General features: G+C 35.0%; 1 protein-coding gene across 4 annotated transcripts in view; it reads left to right on the forward strand.

Annotated features, from left to right (window-relative positions):
• Positions 1-1,107: 1,107 nt before the first annotated feature.
• The window catches only part of PHKB (phosphorylase kinase regulatory subunit beta), an 85,499-nt gene continuing 60,329 nt past the window's right edge, over positions 1,108-26,277 (forward strand). Inside the window, exons 1-9 of one of the 4 annotated variants that reach the window (XM_026856591.1) lie at positions 1,110-1,436; positions 2,233-2,345; positions 6,648-6,665; positions 8,679-8,768; positions 11,353-11,491; positions 14,296-14,395; positions 17,546-17,653; positions 20,233-20,313; positions 23,753-23,868. In XM_026856591.1, the coding sequence (XP_026712392.1) occupies positions 2,291-2,345; positions 6,648-6,665; positions 8,679-8,768; positions 11,353-11,491; positions 14,296-14,395; positions 17,546-17,653; positions 20,233-20,313; positions 23,753-23,868 (707 nt within the window). In that variant the 5' untranslated portion in view covers positions 1,110-1,436; positions 2,233-2,290. Of the gene's footprint in view, positions 2,346-6,647; positions 6,666-8,678; positions 8,769-11,352; positions 11,492-14,295; positions 14,396-17,545; positions 17,654-20,232; positions 20,314-23,752; positions 23,869-26,277 lie in introns of all 4 variants that reach the window. The other 3 variants (XM_026856592.1, XM_026856590.1, XM_026856593.1) reach the window with 3 other exon arrangements.

The following is a 26,277-nucleotide window of genomic DNA, read 5'->3' on the forward strand; positions in this document are numbered from 1 at the left end:
CGGGGCAGTCCGGTACTCTGCTGGCGCAGGGCCCGGGCGGGGTGCCTTCCCAGGGTTGTCCTTGGCAAGGCACTTCCAGATGACTTAAAGGTGTCGTTTGACAGCGGGCTGCAGAGGTACCTGCTCGTGCTAGTATTGCTGCAGTTTTGTAGAGCTGCCGGGCAGATGAAGTATTTTAAAATTGTGGGCACTTATAGAAAAGTACCAGCTTTTGCCAAGTTTCCCTTGGATAATACTTTTAAACATGAGAATTTCTTGTCCTGCACTCCGTGGCAGCTGCATTCTGGCCTAAGTGAAAGGGTGATGTTTATCGAGTTGGCTTGAGTTTCTAAGGTTCAAAACCCCCAATTCTAAAATTATTATTTTTTTTAATAATGTACAGTCTTAGTAGGGATTTGATTATTCATGTTCTAATGGAAACAATTTTCCAAATGATCCCTGTAGTGTTTATTTGTATGTCATACATGCTTGTGAAACTCGGTCATTATTTCCTTGTTTGCATATTTGATTGGTTCTATTGTGGTAATGACTGATGAGACAGTGTGAAAAGAAAACAGGGCTGTATGAGGGCTCTCATAAAAAGAATGGGTTGATTAAAGATAGATCTGATTCATATGGCTTTAAAAATTCTACTTATGTATAGTATTAATATCATGATTAAGACTGTCCAGTAAATCAGTTGTTACTTTGTGGCCAATTATGATTACATGGTACTGTTATCTGAAAATTGATGTACTGTTGTGGCTGTAGAGCTCTACAAAATAAAGTCTGGAACCTGCATGTTTGGGGTATGTTAATCCTGAGTCACAAGGCAGCATACTAACTTTGGGATTCCCATATGGATTCAGGCCCTGTGCCCCAGAAGGCATTTGGATGATTTTAAATCCTTTAATTTTTCTTACCTGCTGCTGCCTTCTACTTTTTTTGTTAAATATATATGAAAGTGTCTTCTGCAACAATGACAGATTATCTCCTTCTTTTCCTGCTCATAGAGACTTTTATATAGTAACTGAAAACATTTACTCAAGAAATAAAAAATATTTTAGTTGAAATACTTCTCTGATAGAAGAGTTGATTTTAAAAAATAGAATTTTATATATAATCTTTCAGGTAACATTAGTATCTAAAAATGAAAATCATGTTCTTATCAAATTTACTCCTGCATCTTTGTAAGTATGTTGAACTTTGTGATCAGAGCTTTTACACTTCCTTTCTGTCACTATCAGAGACATGGTTGGTATAGTTACTGAAAGTGGCTGAAACTCCTCCGTACTGTTGTGAATTGGCTGAGGTCTGTGCTCAGAGTCCCAGTTTACAAACAGTACTGTTTGTTTGGGTTTTTTTTTTTAGTATGATGCTTGGAGTAAGATATAGGAAACATGGAGTACAGACACATGAAATGCATGAATGATTCATGTTTTATATCTGACAGCAAAGTATCATTTAAGGCCCTATTCTGTAGGAGGTAATCCATATGTTTATGTACATTAAATTGTGAATTATGTTTTTGCCAGTAAAACCAAATTTTATTGAGATTTTTTTCTTTCCATTGAGCAATAAAGTACTGTTTCATTCATTGCATGTGATGATTAAAAGTTAAGGGCAGATTATAAAGATAGTCAGTTGGCCACTCTGCAACCCCTGAAATTGTGGTTACTTTTAAAAACATAAACTTCTTTAAAGATTTGGGAAAACTTGTCATCATAGTTACAAACAGTATTTTCTTACTTAATATTCCAAACTGGAAGATGTCCTATTTAAAATAACAGAGATGTTCAGTACCATAAGCAATACATATGACTGCAAGAAACATCCTAGTGTAAATTCCACATGGGATAAAAGCAGGACTATGCATAAGCAGAATTTTAGCTCCCCGTGCTTACTATTACTTAACACTTTTATATGCACTAGTTAAATCAGTGGTTTTATTTAATATTGAAATATATCAAATAGGTTTTATTTGTCAATTTCTGACATTAGTAGCAAATTTCGTATTGAATAACAAAGCTACTGTCTAATGTCCAAAAGACGGACTTTGTATGGACTGTCATTTTAGTCAGATAAGTTTTATGGAAGTAAAAGCAAAATAAAAACTATTTTTTGGGTAGAAGAGGGAAACATAAAATGTAGTGAAACTTTTCTACCCTGCTGTGCACTCTTTCATGTTAATAACTACACTAACATTGCTTTCACTTAATTTAATGCTGGTTGCCTTTAACACTTACTAAACAGTTTTGAAAATTACTGTAGCTTAGCCTGAGACGTTTGTGATTAGCTGCACCAATTTGAAATGGCCAATTTGGATGATGACAGAACCTCCTCTGCGCATGCTTTTTTAAAATTTGGTAAGTGTGCAGTTCTGTGTTTTGTTTTTGTTTGTGGCTGTTTAACTTAACAAAAAATAATGGTGTGTTTTATGTTTCACGCAGTGTTTTGTGCTAGCAGATTTTTAGCACTGTACAGGAGAACATAAAATTTGGAGCTCTTTCAGGGAAAATTTCTGAAAATTGTAATCTATTTAGATTGAACTCTACTGTTCAGATCTTCCTATTTTGTTTGTGTTTTATTGTTCTTGTAAGTATCTCTCAGCATAACAATCCCTGAACTGAAATTTCTCTTTCAAGATGATGATGATGATGTGAAAGATGCACTAAGAATTGTATTTAGAATTAACTCCTAAAAAACCCCCGTGTGACTGATTTAGATGAAAGAAGTAAAATTTCCAGTAAGTCGGTCTTTGTTCCAAAGCTTGACTTTTGGAAATTAAATGGAAGCAAAAGAAAGCCCCACAGCACAACTTCTCTTTAGGTACAACAGAAGCTAGAATATAAGTTGTCAAGACCGTTACTGATTTAGTTCAATATATTTTGACAAGAGTGTGACTGGAAAAATATGTCCATATGTGAAGCTAGCTGATCTGGGGAAAGACATATAGGACTCTCGTTTAGTCTGTGTTTAAACACAGAAGCCGTACAAGTGCTAGTGAGAGTAAGCAGGTAAGGGGATTTCAGCCGTCTCTTGCCACAGCTGAGTCACTTCAACTACCCTGCCCTGCCTGTGGGCGTTTCTGTTTTGCTTCTCTTAATGTCAAAGGAAATGTGAAGTGTTGATGTTATAGTAAAAAAACCTACTTCTTCCTAATTATTATATTGATATTTAATGATGTTGTGATGCAGAATAAACATTTTTTAGTTTTAAGAACTATTGATTTGAATCCCCAGAGAAATGGCAATGACTGCCTTGAATATCCTGAATGGTTTCCTGCCTTGCCTGTAGTATTTACAAGGCTTGTGTGGCAGAATTTGGAATTCTGGTGTATTCTGGTTCTGTGAAGCTCCTGTGTATTGGCATGATGGTCAGTGTTTTATTTATGGTGTTCAGTAACTTTTGTGTGTTGTTTGTTGCTGTGAATCCTGAAATCATTAATTTCTGTTAAGTATAATATACTGTAAAGAAAAATCACTTCAGGTGATTAAGAAATAGAGACAGGACAAAATAAAATAGTACATCTTCTTTCTTTTTCCATGAAATTCTAATTCAGTTATATGCACAGTATGATTTTTCTTCATAAATGATAGTTGAAAAATTTTGTCACTTTAAAACTTTAAATAAATCTATTATAAGATTTTACTCATTTTTACCCATGTTGTTATCATCACTCAACCTAGATTCATCACTTTGTACCTTTTGTTTATTCAGATAGACGAATACCTTAATGCTTTTCTCTTCTTCCTCCCCCAGCCCCTCCTCTGGGGTTTCATTACTATGTTTTCATTGGATTGTAGAACAGTTCGGTTTGGAAGGGATGTTAGGAGGTCATCTACTCCAGCCTCTTGCTCAAAGCATGCTATGAGATCAAAGTTTCCTCCTGTACATAGTGATTAAAAATCCCCACCAGCAGTAGCACAGGTTTGTATGTGTTAAGTTCATGTAATCAGAGTTCAGATATTTACATGTTGAGAAGTGAATTTTCCTTCAGGTGGAAGTGCTTCTGAAAATTATTTGCTGATACCGCCTTGCTCAACTACATGGGTTTGGACTTAAAAGCAGATATATTTCATGGCAGACAACTATTCAAATAATCTGTATTGTATCCAGCAGTATTTCCCCCCAGTACTGTATTTAAAGTCTGAGCTCAGGAGAGATTGCAGGAGAAGTCTTGAGGGAAAGGAAGTGTGAAGTTGGGAGGATATTTGGTTGTATGTTATCATTTGTTAAACTTTGCTGTATGAAGAAATAAAATCGGTTTTGGTCCCAATGACTTCTGTAGTGTGAAGATGTTATTGCCCATACTAATATTGAGTAGTGACAGTTACTGTGATCTGAGATCCAGAACTGGTTCATGTCTCAAGTGTTGGATTGCATCCAGAACTAGGGTCGCATTAAAGGACTGCAGTCAGTTTTTATTCTCATCAATCTAGAAAGAAATCTGGTATTCTCAACCTTTTTTTTTTTGTTTGGTCTGTTCTGATTTAAGTATGCAAGTAAACACTTTCTTTTATTCTCCTGGCATGTGAAATGTTGGAAATAAAATGACTGCCATGTTGTTTTCAATTGTTTGTGGTTAAACTTTGAGGAGGTGTGTGTTTGGTTCTGTTTTTTGTTTTGGTTTGTTTTTTTGTTTTTTTTGGTGTTTTTTTTGGTTTGTTTTTTGGTTTGTGTTTTTTTTTAATTCTGTACTTTCAAAAATTTGCATAATCAGTCCTTGTTGAAATATGCAAATCTTTGTCCATAGAGTAGGTCCAGAATTCCATTCTGATGTATGTTTTTCTTTAGGATCTGCAATTTCTGCCATCTTCAAGGATGTGTGGGTGTTGAAAGCTTCTGTATCTACAGATTTGGAGCAGGCTTTCAAAATGTTGGCCATAGCTTTTAAATCTAAATATCTAGGCAGCTTATAGCTTTTCTCTGAAGATTAATTAATGCTAATTTCCAGTATAACTGGAATAAAATGGATGGGAAAGCACTTTTAACATCAGGATGACTGTACTGAGTCAAACCACCACAATGACATAATAGTCTCAGCCTCCAGAGGTTGTATATATATATTTACACTGCTAATAGCTTACCTCAGAAAACTTCCCTTAATTTCTTTCAGTTTTGTATTCTGCATAAAAGAGATAATTAAATTGTAAATTTTTCCTGGAATTGTTGTACATTTGCGTCTCATCTGCTGGATAATGGGTTTTCTTACAGTTTCCAAGTCTTAGTTAAGTCAGATATACCTTGTCTATTACTATAGTTCTGCACTAGGAATTGATGTCTCTATTATCAGTTATTGGGCTGTTTCAGATTTTTTCTGTCTCTAATAATTTGAAAGGAAATTAATAAACTTTTTAGTAATTCTTCAACCTGGAGAATGGTGAAATCATATTACTCTGGAACCTCAAATGAAAATGAAAGGGGATTAATTTCCATTCAAAATACGGATATACTGTGTTTAGTCAGTGCAGTATTTGAAGACAAACAGAGTTTTAATTGGACTTGTGATAAAGATTTTCAGTGTTCTTTTATCAGACATTAAATATATTAATGTAGGAAGCAACACATCTGTGTGGGGTTTTTAGTGATTTTTTGAAGTAGTTACTGACTTGCAGCAATCCACTTCTGATGTAAGGAAATAAATGGGCATACTTCATTCTTTGTGGTAGAAAATCTGAACTACCATGTACCCTATTTAATTTTTGTATAGGGTTGTTACTGTGGTATACAGCTGAAGAAATACTAAATCAACAAAATGGGGTTTTTTTATATTCCTTCCTAGCATATCTACTTATTTACCTAAAATAAAACTCACACTTTATGCTTCCTATGAAATGAGATATTTATGAAAAATAGGATTTGAATTAATGTACTCATTCTATTTCTTCTGAATGCTAACATACAAATTGAGAACTCAAGGATACTATTTGCATATGTCATTCTTTTATGTGTAAGTATTGCAGTCTTGCTGCTGTCATTTTTTCCAGTTTGAAAACCTATTTTAAATATGTAGTTGAAAACAGCTTTCTATGGCAAGTTTTTGTCTTGCTGAAATGAACTATTAAATAGATTTTGGAAAGGAGTATAGCTGGGGTTTTTTTTAGCTATCCTGAAAATATCTTCTGCTGGGTTGTGGTCTCACTATAAAACCACACAGAAGGAGCAGCTAGTTTCCTGTTTGTCCTATCTGTTTCTTGCTTCTGATTAGATTGTGATACTAATGAAACATAATTTACCGCAGGATTTCTCCAGAATGTTGCAGACACCCAAACAAAACATAAACTATATAGATGCTAATTAGGAATTAATGAAGAGTATGTGGAAAACTTTGATTTTGAGTGTTCTTTTAAACAAGTTCTCCTACTAGTAGCATAAGTGATTTTAAGGAATACTTTCAAGGCATGAAACTTTATCTTGAACTTTGAATTTATTTCACCTTTTTCTTTCATCAACATTCCACTCTGGCTGTTTTAATTTATTTCTGCTAGTAAAGTTTCAAACATCTAAAAGAATATAGTTTGTAGATGGTGGTGCTTTGATGTTCTCATGCTCTTTATTCTATTCAGTCGACTTTCTGCACAAAGTTCAAATCTTTGAATGCTCTGAAATAGAAGAATATGCTTTTTGTTCATGAAAACTTTATTTTGTTTCTCTGTTGGCCACAGAGGGTAACAGATTGTCTGGTAAGTATGTAAATTAGAACAATTTTAGTTTAGAAACTTTTGACTTGTGTGTTTAAGTGTGTGTGCCTGTGAATACTCAACAGTTTTTCATGGTGTAGTACTGGTGTTAACAGTCTGCAAGGGATAGATATTCTGAACCTATTTCACACACAAAGGACAATGTACTATTTGTGTGTAACACAGTCAACAAATCTAAGAGTGAGAATCTTTAATTTGCCTTTGAAAATCTACTAAGTGAATGTTTCTCATAAATTTGCTATTTTTATGCAATAAATGACTTACGAAGATTTTTTTTTTCTTATGCATATTCTCTCCTATTTTCACTGAATCACCTTATAAAATTACAGTTACTGCAGGCCACTGTATTGTGTGCTTTTCCAAGGTAACTGAATTAATAGTATAATAGTATAAATCACAAATCTTCTCACGGACAGGGATTCCTAGGCAAAAAGAAGTAGAAAAATAAAATTGATTTAAATTGGTTCAGAATGTTGATTTTTTTTTTTTTTAAACGGAAGATACAACAGGTGTCATACATTACAAGTTTTTCTTTTCCATTACAGAACAACTTCACTTATTTTAGCTTTGTTTTTATAGGCAACTCCAATAAGTGTGTGCTCTGTGCCTCCCTCTCAGGCCCTTTCCCCACATGTATGTGTTGTTTGTAACTTAATCTCTCCTGGTGAGGAAAGGAAAGGCTGTAGGGAAAGCTGAGATGTGTTGGTAAATGTCAGCAGAGGATCGATGCACAACAGACCCACAGGAGTCTGCTCAAGGGGGGGTGGATTTCTTTTAACTACTACGATTGCAAAGCAAAAGTAATCCTAATTTGGGGGGTGAGGTTTGAGTACTTGAGGGGCAAGAAACATTTTCCAGTCTCCCTACCAAAGGACTTGATTAATAAAGCTTCTGTCATCAGTCCACACATTCATTTCGCTTGGATGAGAGTCCTGTATGTGGACAATCTCCTGTCTAATGCTTGGATATGTGCTGGGAGTGCGAAAAAGGCAACTTGAATAGCAGCACTCTGCTGCATTCTGCCAGAACTGCTTGGCTGGTTGGGCTTCCCTGGCAATTAATTTCTCTGAGCTTTTCAGAATGACAGCATGCAGTCCGGAAAGGGGAAATTCTCATTCTTCCTGTTATCAAATGGCTCTGTGGGAGATCTTGCCATCCAGAACACTGAATAAATCCAAAGTGACTTATGGGAGGCAAGCAGTATGTTACTCTTAAATTAGAAGTTGGAAATGGTTTACCCCAGTAATTTTTAAGAAATAGTGTCTTTCTGATAGGAAGCTCATTCAGCTATCAGGAAAACGGACTTTTCAGGTGCAAACAGGGAAGCAGTCAATATGTAGGACACTGAGAAGAAAAGATGTGGATTTGATGCCGTTGTGTTTCTCTGGAATATAGGTAGTTTGGGGGCTTTATCTGTTGGATATGTTGTTTAAGTTTTGGTAGTATGAGAGAACAAAACAACCCTTTTTTTGGTTCAAGACAGGAAATCAGCTAGGTTTATTTGGTGGTGGGTGAAAACCAGGTTGGGATAGGTAAAACATTAATAGCGTGGTATGTGTTCATCATCTTAGAAGGCAGGTAGGGAAGTAATAGTTAGATTTGGGTTATTTTTGTCCCCTTCCTTCTGTTTTTCTACATACCTTTAGGAATTCTTTCTGTAGCATACTTCTAAGAAAATGTTCTTCAAAAATTCTCAACATTTAATAGGCTGTCTTCAATAATTAAACTCTACGTTTATGTAACATTTGCTGTAGCTGAATATCTACAAGGCATCGGAGATCCAGGTGGAGGTCTTGTTTGTGTGGACAGGTACTGTAGAAACAACGTGTATAGAAATCTAATCTGAGATTATAGAAATGACAATTTCTTCTGTTTGAATTGAAATTTGATAAATTGTGCTTTTGTATAACAAACATGAAAAAAATCACAGAGTATTTTTTGAAATGGTAGAACTATGAAACTAATTCTGATCTTGATTTTGTTTTTTCTCTTTAGGTTCAATTTATGAGCCACTTAAAAGTATTAACCTTCTAAAACCAGAGGGGGAAAGTCTGTGGGATAAATTAGATCATTATTATAGAATTGGTAAGTTAATTGTTCTTACCATGAAAGATTTTCAGTGTAACTTACTAAAATGTTTACAGTTATGGTTATCACAGTAATTAGCTTTGCCTTAAAAGAGTATCTGCAGTTTCTAATAAGGATTTTTATTTTCTGAGAGGTGAAAGATTCTTCCATGACAAGAATTTTGTGAGGAATTGTAGTGATGTAATGCATGTATTTGGATATTTCATAAATAGCTTGAAAAATCATGACCTGTAGATAGTGTTCAAAATTGTCATCTGCATTTGTCAAATGGTAGACTAGATTCTGAGTTGTGCCTGGTGGTCTTGGATGGGGAGGGGTAAAGGTAATCTGCTGACAGTTTTTGATGCTTGAACTAAACCAGATATGAATTAGCATTGATATTTACATGATATTTAATGTAGCCACATTATTGCTACTTGAGGATAGTTTCCAAAATTTCTGCGAAGAGTTTGAAAGGCACAAAAACTGGAGGGCTGAATTACACTTCTTGCTGAAAGTGAAACTATATATTGGAAGTCAAGTCCAGCTATAAGACTGAATTCAGAATTATTTTGATAAAACAGTAGCTTGGTATTGTGATACTAGCCAGGTACAGCTAAGGAAACATATAAATGGAAAAAAAATTTCTTGGAAGCTACTAATGGTGCCATATTCGATACTTTTGTGACAAAATTTTATCTGTTGCTAATTTATTTTAAGCCAACTTTAGTGGTTTTCTTTTTAAGTGTTTTCTTTTTAGTGTCTCTTCAGTGTTTTCTTTTTAAGATAAAAAACATATATGTTGAAGAAGCAAGGGTTTATTCTGATTGTTTCGTGTTTTGAGGGGCTTGTGTAAAAGAACTGCTTGTATTCTAAAATCAGTTTTGTTAATGGCTGTGAAATTGACTGTTTAATATTTAAGCTTTATTCAGGCAAGGGTATAGAATAGTGAACAATTTTTCCATCATTTTAAAAATGTGGGATGAGACTTCATTCAAATTACTTTGAAGTGAAATCTGTGAGTTATGCCTAGTCTATCCATAGATGCATTGCTTTTTGTAGACACACTGCTTTTATCTTTCTTACAGAGGAGATGACTGTTCAATTTGCTTTTAACGCTTGGCAGCAGCAAATCTATGGTGGTTCTTGCTATTTATCTGTTGGGCACTTATGTTGCAAGCAGTCTGCTGCCTCAATAAAATTTTACTTGAATTTATATTTCATTTTAGAATAATCTATATTGACTTTTTCAAGTAACATTTTATCAGAGTTCTTGTTATAAGGTATAAGTCACTGAAGAATATAGCGCAAAAAATCATAAACCCCTGTAATTTTCATTTAAAATATTTAATTTCTAATACATAGACAATAAAGAGGCTTTTAAAAATTGGTGCTTGATACCATTCTGGAAAAAAAATGCTTTCTTGTAATGGACAGGTTATTGTTAGAAGGGTCGTGTTCAAAGGCATTGAGCCCAGTTTCAATATTGTAGCACACCTTTCATTATACAATTTCAGGAAAACAATTCACAAAATGTGAAATATTAAAATACTTTTGTGGTTTAACCCCAGCCAACAATTAAGCACCACACAGCAGCTTGCTCACTCTCCCCCCCACCCCCAGTGGGATGAGGGAGAGAATGGGGGGGGAAAGGTAAAACTTGTGTTTTGAGATAAAGACAGTTTAACGGGACAGAAAAGGAAGCACAAGTAATAATAATTAGAGAAGATACAAAACAAGTGATGCGTAATACAGTTGCTCACCACCTTCTGACCGATGCCCAGCCGATCCCCGAGGCATGATGCCCCCCAGCCAATTCCCCCCTGGTTTCTGTACTGGCCGTAACATCATATGGTATGGAGTACCCCTTTGGCTCAGCTGTCCTTGCTGTTTCCTCTCCAGCTTCTTGTGCACTCCCAGCCTCTGCTGGTAGGGCAGTATGAAAAGCTGAAGAAGTCCATGTCTTAGTATGTGCTGCTTAGCAACAACTAAAATCAGTGTGTTATCAACATTATTCTCATCCTAAATCCAAAACAACACTATACCAGCTACTAGGAAGAAAAATAATTTTATTCAGCCAAAACCAGGACAAGCACAAAAAGAATGAAAGTAAGATTTTATATTTCTTCTAGTTCAGTTTTGACGACTTGAAAATTCCTGTCTTGTTCTATTTCCTTGTCAAGGTACTGAGTTAAGTAATCTTGCATTACTTACTCTTTACTTTATAAAAAAATATTGATACAATCGTCTGGCATAAGTTCAAAATTTAATATTTGTGAATCTAGAGTTCTACAGAGTTTTAACTATTTAAATTGGGGGGGGGGGGCAGTTGATGTACTGTAGCACCCCCCTTTCTTTTACTTTTTCCATGAAAGGGAAATTACTGGGTTGTGTTGTAGAGATTTGTACAGGAGTGGCTTGTACTTAGAACAGTCACATAAGTATTTTTTTGTGTGTCTCTCTCCTTACCTTTCTTTTTTGTTTTATGCTGCACATACTCTAACAGGTTGTTCACATCTTGATTTATTCCTGAAAATCTATGTGGAAATGCAAAGAAACCTAAGTATCATTAATACCATTTTTCCTTTTTTCCTTTTTCTAGTTAAGTCAACGTTGCTGCTTTATCAAAGCCCCACCACAGGTCTGTTTCCTACAAAGACATATGGGGATAACCGAAAGGCAAAAATACATGACAGTCTTTACTGTGCTGCATGTGCTTGGGCATTAGCACTTGCTTACAGGTGAATAACTTCTAAACTCAACATTCTTGTCATGTTGCATTCTTTCTCTTATGCAGTTCTGCAGGAATGATGCTTTATCAAAAATGGTTTTGTAAACCCATAGAGATGGTACACGTTTCCAAATCTCAATAAAAATATTTATGTAGTTACTAGGTTAAAGAATGTAACTCTACTTTTGGTAAGTAAAAATGTTTTCTTATAATTTAATTGGTACCATTATTCTGAAACAGAGGTATTAATGCATGCTATTAAAAATAAAGGTTATTGTGATAAACTACTCAAGGAATACTGCTCATTTTAAACACAGTAGGAGAATTCAGAGCAGAAACAGGCTTGTTGCAGGTAGTAACAGTCCAGGTACTCACAGGAGGCAGAATCCTTGAATGCTGAGAAATGTATATTTCTGAAATAATAGTGGCTATCTTCCTTGCTAGGTATGAAGGCAGGACAGTGTCAGTTGTTAGCTCTTCTTTCCTGTTTTTCTTTCTGCTGTTGACTCATTAGAGCAGTAGGTTAGAAATTTGTATGGTGGAGTATGACTTTTAAGAACTATGGGAGAGTTACTTTCCGTAATAATTTATTAATAATTCCCTCTCCTTTAGGTCAAATAACTATGGAAATTGCTTTCTGAGGTTTAGTATTCCTTGATTCCAACCTTGCTACCCCAGCCACCCAGGAAAACACAAACGGAAGTGATGATAACTCAAATGCAGCATTTTTAAGAAAGAAGATGGTGTGCAGATATCGAATAATTTACTCTTTTTAGTAATCAGCTTCTTGTACTGAGGTAGTGATCATGTTCTTCGACAAAATTCTAGTATATTTTACAGAAGGGCCAGAAATACTACTAGCTACTGTTGAAGTAAAGATGATCTACTTAGAAGATAAAAAGTTTTGAGTTTCTTTTGTGTCTCCATTTATTGCTTTAGATTCTGTACCTCTGACACCAATCTGAAGAAACAGTTATTAAATTTTTTTTCTCAGAAATGTTGTTATAAACGGATAATTTTGAAAGAGAAGATGTAGAGATCTGTGTTTACTTCTGGAGATGCTGTGCTGAGATCTAACAGGTTTCAAAATGTTGAGAAATGAGCAAAAGTTATAAAGAAATTAACATTCAGAATGTGTAATTATTACTTTCATTTCTTATATTGAAATCTTTGCATCTTTTAATTCCTCTTTCTGTTGGTGAAATAAAAGTATTTGAAAACAAAAAAAATAGAATTTAGAAGGAAGAATTAAAGGAGTAGAGGTGATTATTTTGAATTTTCAGCAACTCAGAAGAGAGCATGGCATAATGTTGCCCAAGTTATTCAGTCTTTAATTTCCAGTATGTAGAATCAGAAAATAATACATGAAATTTGCTCTAGGTTGAGGGAAGGGCAGTGTGGCGATATAAATAGCTTGTGTTATTTCCAGGTATGCTCAGAACGGGGTCCTGAACTTCAGATGCTGCACAACAAATTTTCTTTGATGGGAAAGGTTAATGATTGAAATTAAGTGAATGCCTAAACTCTGAAATGAGCCAAGATACAGGACTCACGTGGAAGGCTATGTTATCTGCCACATGCCAGTTACTGTGCTTGACTCATGCCAGTGCTGCTGTTCACTTTCATAAAAGCTACATTTCTTGAGAGCATGTTAAAAAACCAAACACCGCTGTTGTGAATAGAAGAAAAATGTAACGTGAAAACTTAGGAGCTTTTACATGTGCTTCTTACTGCTCTTTGGATTTATGATAAAGTTGAGAATAAATCCTACTGCTTAAAAAATTCTTAACCTCTTCATTTTGCGTTATCAGATTTTATTTCTTGTGGGGTTACCTTTTCCCCCCTTATTTAATTTTGTAATTGAAAGCACATACATTTCTTGTATCTAAGGTTATGATTTAAATAGCATGATTTCTGGATGTGTATGACTTCTTTAGGTTATCACTGCCTTCCTAATTTTCAGTGTAGGTAGCAGAACCTTGGCATAAACTACTAACATATTAAGTATGGTGGAAAAGGATATGCTTCGTTTGCAGTGTAGTTATCCACTTACCTTTAATCAAATTAGTAACAGCTATAAAGTGGACTGAGAAATAGCAGTGAGCATATGATGCTGGATTGCATGTTTGTATTAGAGAGATGTTGTTGTTAGTTACAAATATGTAAGAAAACATTATTTTCAACCTGAAATGCTCAATCAAAAATTGAGAACTGGAAAGGGCAGAACACATGAATGCGGTAATCAAGGTTGTTTACATGCAATACATTTCTTACAGTTAAAGTAACTTGGGATTTGGCATTGGTTCTAATATATGTTTAATAATATAGTATTTGTGAGTTGTGTTTGATTTCACAGTGTAAAAATACTAAGGTAACTTCACATTTCTGGACATTCAGAGCAGTGAAGTTTCAGGCTCTTGTGTGCACAGCTGTAGTTTATCAACATGATCAGGAAGGTGGCAGCTTGATAATGAATGGCAGATATTTTGTAGAGTGAAAGAGAAATTGCCTTTATGTTTTGGATCTCAAGTGCAGAGCAGTAGCTTCTAATATCAGCAAGGATTTTTTTTTTCTTTTTAAATTTTGAAATAAGAATGTGTAAGTTGCAATGTAAACTAAAAAGCTGCTGCTTTTTTTTTTTTAATTAAGGAAGAATAGGTAGGGCTTATAAGTATGTTGGTATGAATGTGGGCACTACCATACAACGGTCTTAGTTAAATGCCTAATATTCCAAAGCACTAATGTGTCCTTCTCTTCTTTTTTTCCCCCCTAATGCGTTTGCAATTTGTTTTATGAGTTATCTCTCTTACCCAGGCGTATTGATGATGACAAGGGAAGGACTCATGAACTGGAGCATTCTGCTATAAAGTGTATGAGAGGAATTCTTTACTGCTACATGCGTCAGGCCGATAAGGTAAAACAGCATAGTGTGGACACAAGCATTCAATTCTAAGGGATTAATTAAACTTAAAACTAAATATAGATGAAATTCAAGAGGGGAATGCAGTATTACTATGTGTCCCAGCTAACAACAGCTGCTTCGTTATTGTCAGGCTTCAGCACTGGGTTAGGGCATAGAACACAGGAGCGTGTTGTGAAGTAAACTTGCGAAGGGCATACTTGAAACTTCCTTGGGTTCCTTCTGCAGTGATTTATCCTGTCGTAACATTAGACCATTAGTAATTTGGGGGTTTTTAATGTCTTTTTAGTGTTTAAATGGAAAGATGTAGAATTTTTTAGCTAAGGCTAAAAGAGTTTTCTTTGCACTGTTAACTTGGTTATTACATTTGCATTTGTTCCCCTTACCTAGGTGATTGTTTTGATTATTTTGTTTGGTTTCTTTAGCAGCCACTTTCCAGTATTCTTTGACTTAATGATGTAAATTCAGAAGGGTAGCAACCCACATTGAATAAGGAAACAGAGTAATTTACTTACGTTATAAAACAGTTGATTTATTTAGCCTGTAATCCTCTTGTGAGTATACTCTGAATATTCCCGAATATTTAGGGCTTTTCTTTATCAGAATTTATATGTGGTGCGTTAATTTTGCATAGTGGTTAGCAGTATTTTTGAAGGTAGTTAATTATCTATATTCCATGTGATTATTTTAAGTTTCATGTCACTGACTTTTAACTGTATTATTAAAAGTAATTTTCTGCCACATAGCTTCCATCACTTATTCTAAGCACACAAACTGAAATGTAAAGTCCATAGGCATATCAATGATAATAATAATAATAATAAAATTGAGTGTATTGCCAGTTACATTTATGCTGACATGATATTTTTTCTGAGTTTTCTTGGTCTGTTTCTTTGTAGTCTCATATCTTTAAATAATATTGCCCCAATTTGATCTTGTTACATTTGTTCTTCTCTTTGACATGCAGTGGTTTGTTTTGAGAAGAATGAGTACAGATATGAATAATGAGCATTAAATTAACACAGATGTCACATGCTGGTTGTCAGTTTTTGCCTTGATTACTATAAATGCTTCTCTCTTCCTACAGTGTAGTAATAAACAGTCTCTGGTACCTAACAGACGTAAGTCAAACTGGACTTTATTCTGAGAGACTCTGTATGTGCTAGTCTCATATAGAAACAAGATAATTTTTAATAATATGAATTACATATGCCCAGTGCATGACTTGAATAGACGCTGCTGCTTGTGACAGAAATTGCAGATGTTATATTCTGTTGCTAGTGAACATACGAGTTATGACCTAAAATATATTGAATGCGTTTATGGACTAGACATAACTATAAAATTGTATTCACTTTCTTGTTTCTGGGGCACATGCTATGCTATGTATGATTTGTTGGTAGAAAAGAATATCCCATGAATATAAGATCAGTGTTGAAAATGTGAAATGCAGACCAAGTACTGTCAATTATTGTCAGAAGATTCCAAAACTGTTGGAGAGCATAGAATGACTTGAGAAATTATGGAGAAGGATCTTCTTTTGTTACCTTCATTCTTTTCTTTGTGAATTTGATTTTCTTTCTCTGTGCTATTGGCAGCTCTCTGACAGTCGAGATTGTTTTCTAAAATGGTTTTGTAAGGTAGCAAACATCTTATTTCATGACACAAAAGGAATTAAAACTACTGTAAAACCACTGTAGTTCTTATTTCACACCTTTGTTGTTAACCTCTTGTATTAGTAATTAATTTTACATTATTAAAATTTTGCATTTTTTCTCCATCATAAGAGATTCTGTATCATAGAGGCTCATTCTGAGGTCCAATGATAGTGTCCATGAATAAAAAGTAATTTTACTTTGGGGTACTGTTCTTCCTATCTATGATCTTTGTTTTTTTCTTCAGCTATCAGCTTTGCCTCCTAGTATCTGTAAACATTTCACTGTACATCTGATTGTTACAAACTGTGCTCACCAAAATAAATCTTTTTCTCATGTACTCTTTTATACTAAATATTCTCAGCTCTTGCATCTTTTCATTTGTTGTTACATGATCTAGATGTGGCAATTTCTGAACACTTTTATAGGTCTATAACCCATAAGGCTTAAAAATTATTAATAACAATAATAATAAATTTTTTATTTTAAAACCTTTATTGCATTGTCAAATGGTACAATAATTACTAAATTTTATGGATCATGATTCATAAAAATTATTAAAACTATTATTCCCAACAAAAGTTTGGGGCTCTTGCACTCCAATGAGAGCTTTAAACTAGGAATAGTGGGCAGGAGAAAGTGTGAGAGTCAATCAAGTGAGGGAGTGGTGGATGGGGTACACAAGCAAAGGGCCTGGAGTGATGTGTACAGAAGTCACTTAGTATTAACTGGAGTGGAATTGTCTCAAGAGTACATGTGGAAATAAGGATGTACCGATGGGACAGAATTACGAAGAAGAAAGCTCTCATACCCCTCTGGGAAAACGGTGTGCTTGGGTGCCCTCAGAAATGCCTGGACACCAATGTATGCAGCATGGGGAACAAAAAGGAGGAGTTAGAAGTATGAGTACAGCTCCAGGGCTATGATGGCATGGGATTACAGATCAAGTGACTGGAATGCTGAGATGGATGGATGCAGGCTATTTAGGACAGGCCAGGAAGGTGTGGAGGGGAGTTGCCCCATATGTGAGAGAGTAGCTGGAATTCATGGTACTCTGCTAGGGAAACAGGGTGATCCAGCTGAGAGCTTATGGATCAGAATTCTGTATGTACATTTCAGATCTGTGAATTTGAGGTTGGGGAGGTATGCTTTGACATGCTTGCTGCGAAGACTTGACCTCCAGTAAAATGAGATGGTGTTTGTCCAGAAGATGGAAGTGACTAAGCATCTGCAGCTGTCTCTTACAGATTTTTTATTTTTTTTTTCCTACCAAACATAAAATAGATTAGATAGATGGGTTGAATATTGATATTCTTTAAGTATATGTATACTTAGTTTCTGATGAGTTTCAGGAACTCTTGTTTATAAGTTTTATGTAGTGATCATATCAAGAAATTGTGAATTATCTGAGTTATCGAGTAAATTTGTGGTTGCCAAACACTGAAAATACTGACTTTGATTTTAAATTTTGCTGTTAATTCACCTTTAGGTTCAGCGGTTTAAGCAAGACCCCAAACCGTCTGAATGTCTTCATTCTGTTTTCAGTGCAAACACTGGAGATGAGGTCTTCTCCCATAAGGAATATGGTCACCTTCAGGTAAAATATGCATGTGCGTGTAAATGAAAGTTTGAATGATTTTAAATAATGTTATCTCCATTCTTTCATGATGTAGCTGTCTCAGTTTTAGATTTCTGTTAGATGTGTTGTACTTGTTAAAATTGAGATCCCTTCTGCATCTTTTGGTGAAAAAGACAGACTGTTTTAAAAAACAACTCAGTGGTAGGTTTTGGTCAGAGAGTACTGAAATACCTCTGGGATTTGTGGAGATAGATGGCAGGTTTTTTATGAAGTTGCTTCTTTTTGAGAACAACAAATGGCTGTCAATAAATAATCTTGACAAAAAAAAATGTTGAAGTCGTCAGTAAAATGAAAGATTTAGTGTAATCTTACATTGAATATTGTATTTTTTTATTAACATTTCCAACCTAATTTTCTATGTCTGAGCAATTTGCATTCATAGTTCAGATTTAATATACACTGTCAAGAGCTTTGTCTAGTTAGAAATTGTCGTTTACTATTTTTTGTAGTTGTTCCTAGTCAGATTCATTGCATAATTGATTGTTTTATTGTCTTTCATAACCCAAGTGTTGATTTACTCTTTTCCTTCTCTTTACCTTCAGACACTTTTTTGCATTCATTACCTTGTTCTTTTGCATTCCATAACTCCGCGTACACTTAGTTCAGAAATTGCTAGTGAAATTACTCTGAAGTGACAGTAGGTTGATAATTATTTAATTTTGTGGAGACAAGATCATTTAAAAAGTTTGTACAGTAATCGTGTTGGATTCAGGAAATGTCTGCTCTGAGAAAAATTACTTGTGGAATGCTAAGTTAGCATTTTGGACTCCTGTGTGAAGCTTCCTGAAAATGCACATTTTCTATCTGCAGGAGGAGACAATAATTTGGGGGACCTGGGGAGCACTATATGATAGATCAAAGTCTTTGGTTTTGGTGGCAACTCAACCCTTCCCATAAATGTGAATGCACATTCCCTTCAGTCATCAGCAAATCTCAAAACATAAGAGGCTTTTCAGCTGGGTGGAGACAACAGAAAACAAAGTAACTGAGGTGGTTCAATTTGGAAGAATGGAATATATTACATAGCTGGTCTGCTGTTACTGCTGTACTTGGTGCTTTTTGGATTGTATTAAGAAACTCAAATCAGTGGTCTTTAAATCCTTTGGAATTTTAAAAATTTGGACCTTAATCTGCTGTGTTTCAGATGAGAAAATAATTTTTTGTCCTAGGTGGTTTCTCTGAATTTCATATGCTAAGATTATGGTTTTATAGATCATTGAAGCAAGTTACTGTGATAAACTTACTTTCTATATTGAAGTTGTACACATTCTCAATTATACTAGAATTCTGTGTAAGAAAAGCAGTTTTCTTTGATTTATTAATAAATTGACATTATTTTGGTCATCTGTACAGCTGCTGAAGGTAATTACTTTTAATAATAAATGCTATGTACAGCTACAAAAGAAAACAGTTTTTAAAAAATATAATCATAGAATGGTTTGTGTTGGAAGGGAGATTAAAGATCCTCTAGTCCCACCCCCCTGCCCTGGGCAGGGACACCTTCCACCAGCCCGGGTTGCTCAAAGCCCCGTCCAACCTGCCTTGAACCCTGCCAGGGAGGGGGCAGCCACAGCTGCTCTGGGAAACCTCTGCCAGCGTCTCACCACCCTCACAGGGAAGAACTGCTTCATAATATCTAATGTGAATTTATCCTCTTTCAGTTTAAAACTGTTCCTTCTCATCCTATCCCTGCACACCCTGACCAAGAGTCCCTCCCCACCTTTCCTGCAGCCCCTTTCAGTACTGGGAGGCCGCTCTAAGGTCTCCCCGGAGCTTCTTTTCTCCAGGCTGAACACCCCCAACTCTCTCAGCCTGTCCTCACAGGGGAACTGCTCCAGCCCCTGAGCATCTTTGTGGCCTCCTCTGGACCCACCCGAGCAGGTCCATCTCCTCCTTATGTTTGGGGGCCCCAGAGCAGGACACAGCACTGCAGGGGGGGTCTCACAAGAGTGCAGTAGAGGGGGAGAATCATCTCCCTTGACCTGCTCACACTTCTCTTGATGCAGCCCAGGACACGGTTGGCTTTCTGGACTGTGAGCGCACAGCATATCTGAATGTTGTAATTATACTTCTGTCAGTTTATAACGATGAAATTCCAGTTTGGGATAAAGTGATATGCTTTTTGGATGTGCTGTGTGCTATTCAGTTTGCTACTTGTCTTCTTGGTGCTCTACTTGCTTATAAAATTGGCATATATGTAAATGTAAAACAGCTTGTGACTAAAATGATTGTCTGCGGGTCAAAGCAATATGCCTAAGCAAAAACATTATAATACCGTAATTTCAAATAACTTAAAAAATGATACTGCAGCAGAAGTTTTAGAGGACAATGCTTGTTTGTGACATTTCTTCCTATTGATTTTTTCCACATCATTAAAAATACTGTCCTTATCTACCAATATCCTAGATGTAAAGAACCAAAACTGTGTTATAGTGGGACCATCTTAGTGAGTAGTATCACATTTAGCTTGTTTGTTTATGTGACTCCAATAAACATAAAGTTAATTATAGTTTCCTTTCTGTCTTTAATTACTTCAGATAAATGCTTTGTCGTTATTTCTCCTCTATTTGGTTGAGATGATCTCTTCGGGGCTGCAGATTATCTACAACACAGATGAGGTACAAATCGATTTCCGATGTTAAAACACTTGCTTCATTAAATTGTTTGGTTTTATTTCCTTGGTTTTATTTAATTGCTAACTGTAAAATAATTGTTCTGGAAATACACTGCAGGTATTCTCCACTTTTAATGGAAGTCAGAAAAGATAAATGGATTGAATGGATGGTGAAATAAATTTATAGCTAATAAAGTGTTAGATATGCAAGCACTGAATGTAACATGACATTGAAAACTTTTATAGTTCACTGCTATTTCTGGAAGGTACAGAGTCAAGAAATAAAAGGTCTGTTAGGACAATTAACTTCTAGCTATGTTGTTCTCACTTTTTACCTTATTTTGAACTGTCAGTCAGTGCATTCTGTTCAGTGAAATTTCAATATAATAAATAGTAAGGTTAATTTTATGGAAAGCTGAAAGACTTTCTTCAAATATATTCAAACCTATGGGTTTTAAGAAGTTTTGTTTATCTTCAATTGAAAACAAAACGATTTTATATCATGGTAAGATGTGTGAGATTGTTAACTACTCTGTAAATAAGATAATAATACCCACAATGGCCTTAACTTGAAGACAGATTGTGTCAGGACAACCTGCTGTCCTGCTTTAAAATGGGGTTACGTTTTGAGACAGGAACCGAAAGCACAGATTATTTTTTTTTTTTTCTTAATTGGGATTTGTTTAAATTTACTCTGGTCTGTTTAATAGTCATTGCTGTATTGACTTAAAAAGTGTAAGTGCAGTTATAGTACTACTGTTTTGAAAAAAGGGAGATTTTTTCCATTAATACTGTACGTGAATTATATTTCTAAAATGAACATCTTTGTTAATGTTTTTTTCTTTAGATAATGAGAAAACTAAGTGATGCAACTTGTTTTCTTTTTCATTTAGTTAGATCATATGATAGATATATTATTTTCTCTAAATCGCCTTTATGTCTGTGAGGAGGCAAATGTATATAATTATGTATTTACTCAGCTTGACTTATAATTTATATTATCCTCCAGATGTTTGCATTTAATTAGAGAATCTGCAGAAAAAGCGCGTGTGTGTAGACTCTCCAATCAGTGGATGTTACGCACTTCAATGTCAGGATGTAGTTTTCATTGCAACTGCACCCCAGAAATCTGTTGAATAGGGAGATTTATACTAAGATTATTTTACCACAGACATGTACATTATATTAACCCCTGTATAGCTTCAACAATTTTATATATTCTCAGGTCTTACTAATGCCACATCATTATGGAATTAGCAAGTTTTCCTGTGTCTCTAGATAATATTTAGCATATGGCATTGGCAGCAATTTGGATGTGGCAATCTTCTACCCAAACATCAAATTGGATATTTCTTTCCAGTTATATTATTGCACGATGTATTCAGTCTCTTCCCTTTCATAGAGAGAGGGTTTTGAACCAGTGCTAGCATAGTGGAAGGTGCTGGCAGATGGCTGATACTTGGCAAGCTGTTTGCATGAGTATGTTTGTACACAGAACTCCTGGCTTCCGAGACACTCCCTGTATACCAGGCTGCTTGATGTCAGGCATGGCAGCTGTCAGTGAGTTACCCTCTAGTTGCATCTGTTTGCAGTTGAAAAATTAATTTAATTGCATCTTTACGTCCATAATAAAGAGAACAGTATATGATTGTGCAAGTAAATATTGAGAGCAGTTATCTACACATAAAACAGAGTAACGCTACTATTTGAAGTCATCCATGCTGCATGTATTCTTTATTACACCTTGCTCTCCACGTGCTTGACCAGAAAGATAAATAAGCTTAACATAGACAATCCATAATTTCTGTAATTGCTTTAGCATTGCCTTGGTTATAGCATTTACATGCCCATAATATGAAAGATTACTCTGTGAAGTTTTTTGGTTTACAACCAGTTATCTGCTGCCTTTTTTCTATGAATCTGCTAATTGTAAACCCTTAGTTAGTCTCATAAAATATCTGTAACAGAGCGCTTTTTTCATGTGTTCTGAACATCATAAATGGTAGAAAGTCATCAGTAAGCTTATATATTTCTGTGTGATGCTTTTTGTTTCTTCACTTAGCTGATGCATCTAAAATTCATTTAATGATTGAGATAGGCGAAGCCATACTCTTAATCACTGGGTGTTCTCACTTCATCCAGAGAAAGTTCATTTTAATACAACCAAATGCTAAACTACAGCAATGAATAATACTGGGCATATCTAAAACGCGGGACAGTCTGTTTCCATGAAACTACTAGCTATGAAGAGATTTAGTGCGTAGATAATTGTACATGAGCACCCCACAGTGAAATTTAGCAGAGAGAGAGAGAGAGAGAGAAGGAAGTATAGAATTATATATATATCCCTGGTGGACTGGTATTAGCATAAATAACGTAACTGAAATAGTAACTTTTTAAGATTTAAAAAAAAATGTCAAGAAAGAGACAAAACAGTGGTATGTAGATACATTAAAATGTAATTTTCTATAAAATATTTATGTTTTATCTCATTGCTCATTAAAAAAAATAAATTTACTTGACTGTAGTAAAGTGGATCCTCCTGTACTTCACCAATATGGTTGTGTGATAGCCATTGCAATATTCTCTTTTCCCACAGAATCCCCTAGAATAATTTGGGTGGCAGGGGATAAAATCCCTGCTTTGGTGGATGAACCACTGTAAATCTTGTGTTTGTTGTTAAATTTCCTGCAAATTCTAATCTGTGGACTCTCTGAACTGTAAAATTTATCATCAGTTTGACTTTTCTACAATTGAGCAACTCAAATGTCTTTCGACAGTGAATGAGGAAAAAGTATCTGCTTAAATCCTCTGCTATAGTTAAATGCACCTTAAATACCTTAAAATACCCTTAAATACCTTAGTATTCAGTATTCAGAAACATGTTGATCCAAGAGATTTTAATTATAACAAATTGGTCTAAGTTTTATTTGTGTTTATAAAGGAGTGAATTTGAATGTGCATAAGTACATATTGTCTGAAGATAAGATAATATAATGACATTTTGGCATATCAATTATCTTAAAATGAATTAAGAAATAGCACCAAGATGTCTCTGTCCTATTCTTGTAGGATTTAATTTCTTTTGCTCTCATGTTGTTTTTAGGAGAAACCTAAAGATTGAAATGCTACCTTTTTGGAGCTCTTCAAATATGTTTCTTGAATATGAAATAATTTTTATCCTTGGCTTTGCAGGAGCTTTTGCATAAATCACCTAATTTGGGACAGTTCTTAATTTTTGTGATGAAAAACTGGGTTTAAAGAGAATATCTGAACTTGGGAACATCATTTTCAGGGTGGGGTGGGGTGGGGAGAAAAGAATGCAAGGCACAGTTAGGATAGCCGAGGAAAACAACTTTGTCTGTTTGAAAAAATGAACGGAAGAAAATTATGCTTTAATTTCTTTCAGTCAGTTTCCTTTTTTCTTTATTTATTTCTTATAGGTTTCCTTCATTCAAAATCTTGTGTTTTGTGTGGAAAGAGCCTATCGGGTACCAGATTTTGGTGTCTGGGAAAGAGGAAGTAAATACAACAATGGCAGTCCAGAGCTGCATTCAAGGTAGGTGAGCAAATGTAGCTCTTTAAGTTCAAAGCAAGTAAATGTGATATGAATAAAATGAATTCATGGAGTGAGTTAAAAATAATAATGCGTTAAAATACTATTTGAACTGAATTAAGGTTCTCTAAAGACTGACACGTATTTTGGGAAAATGTGAATCCTCTTTTCATCATCATATGCATGTTGAAATAGCTGCATAGATGCTTAGCTATTTTAGTATTCAAATTCCAGTAATTATGTGCAGCTGCACGCATATATTTCTGAAAATTGTGTTCAGATCAGTTCAGACTCTTAAGGCACATGCAGTACATTGGATTCACTAAAATGTTTAGGAATATCCTGATTTAAGATACTGATTCATGAGACTGTATTTTCTCATCTCCACTGTGATGGTAGGAAGATGCTGGACACTGTGGAGGATAGCCTAGTGCACAAGTTCTTTTCCAGTTTCTTCAGATGCTACACATAACTGGGCGTTGTGACCCCTGTCCTGTGTGACAGCTAGGAATGGTCACAACATTTTAATATTAGTGTGGTGCGGTTCAATTCAGTGGAATTGCTCACATGCTGTCTATCTTGAATAATCAAATCTGTAATATGACAACTTGCTTTTTCTGGTGTTGCTATTATTTTCTTCACATTTTTATTAATCATAAAAATGACTGTTGCTTGGATATCTTAAGATTTTTAAAATATCATTGATCATCATAATTATCATGGGCTTGGAAATAATACACTTGTGTTTATTCCAGTCTTTGCTGCTGCCAGATGAACCTTTGTTCTCATTTCAGAATGAAATAGTTTTTCTTAGTTCACATCTAGGCATGTATTTTAACCTATAGATACAATGACACGTCATTGCAGCAAAGCACGTAATTTAGGTTTGTTTTTTTCAGGGCTTTTGTAGAGCTTTAGTACCAGTATGAGAACTGAAAACTGCAATTTGTTATTATATAACCTGCTTTATTAGTTTGTTGGATTTCTTTCTTTCTCCTATGTCTGTAAAATTGTCAAATGCCAGACTACATGAGTGTTCACTTAAAATCATATACTTCTGCATCTTGCCTTGTACAAATTCACAAAAGGAACACTGGAATTCCTATGTTTCCTGTTATTATCAGCACTCTGGTTATTCAGTATGTGAGTTTACTTCAGGGAAAACTGAACATCTTTTAACCAGATGGAAATGGGCATGTATGCTTGTCTTAATCTAGACTGACATTTATAGGTTGATTTTTCTAAGGGTGAAGTTTTATGAGATAGACTGAACTAATCTAAGACATCATTGAGCTGGTGCAAAAGGAAATAAAAAACTTGGTCCTAATTTAAGAAGTAGATTTTGGTCAGCAGAAGCAGGTATTGCCCCTACTTATCTTTCTTTGTGTATATGTTGATACTCCACTGTAGGAAGCCAGTAGACAATTTTCCGTGTTCTCGTAAATTAGAAAAAGTGGAAGAAAAACATGTGTCATAAGGTGTGTTTAGATATTATTGAGGGAAGCTCTGGGTACACTAAAACATTCTTTATACTTTGTTATGCTCCTATTGTAGTGTATGCATCTAAGAAATCTCTAAAAAAATTTTTTTTTAAAAATTAAAGAGGTGATTATAACTAATCAGGCCTAGTCATGAATGATGTATGTATGTCTTCAGCGATTGGGGACTCCAAACCAGTCACTTAAGTTTCAGTATTAAATATGCTGTACTCCTGGCCGTTGAAACTCACATTATAAGTCAAAATTATAAGTTAATTCTTGTCTTTTATTGAAAGAGGCTTTCTTTTTAAAGAAGGTGTTATATAATATGGAGCCCATGAATAATAACTGAAAATTATAGCCTGTGTTAGAAGATGCAGATATTTTAAGTCTTTACACAGTCTTAGTATTCTAGCTTAGTACAGTTCAAAACACTTCTAATAAATGATAAATTGCAAAACACTCTGTGGACCAGGTCTTCATTGATGTATGCAAATTGGTGTCTTACTGGTTCAAAGGCAAGGTTTGTAACAGCTTTTATTATAGTGTGATCCCCTTTCCATACGGCTGAACTTCTGAAAAATTAATTTGTCCTGTAACCATTTGATCAAGCTGTTCTCCAGGCATTTGCTGAGTACCTCTACAAAATGTCTTTGACATCTCCCAGATGTACTGTGAGAATAATGAAATTTCTGAAGTGCAGTCTTCATATTCCAAATGTAAGGCTGTAGAGCCTTGCTCAATCTTGCTCTTCTCTGTAGTGTAGGTATTATATTGCTATAGTGCTGTCCTCCTTGTTCTGTTTTGTTTTGTCTAGTTAATAAATTACTGTTGTTCTGGCATTGTTTTTTGATTTATTGTTGGTTTTTTGTTTGGGTTTTTTTTAACATCCCTTGTGGTGTTTGATATTCCAGTTGAACTGCACAGTTCTTGG

This window comes from Athene cunicularia (assembly GCF_003259725.1).
Source record: "Athene cunicularia isolate RWA chromosome 11 unlocalized genomic scaffold, athCun1 chr11_part1, whole genome shotgun sequence".
NCBI classification, from domain to species: domain Eukaryota; kingdom Metazoa; phylum Chordata; class Aves; order Strigiformes; family Strigidae; genus Athene; species Athene cunicularia.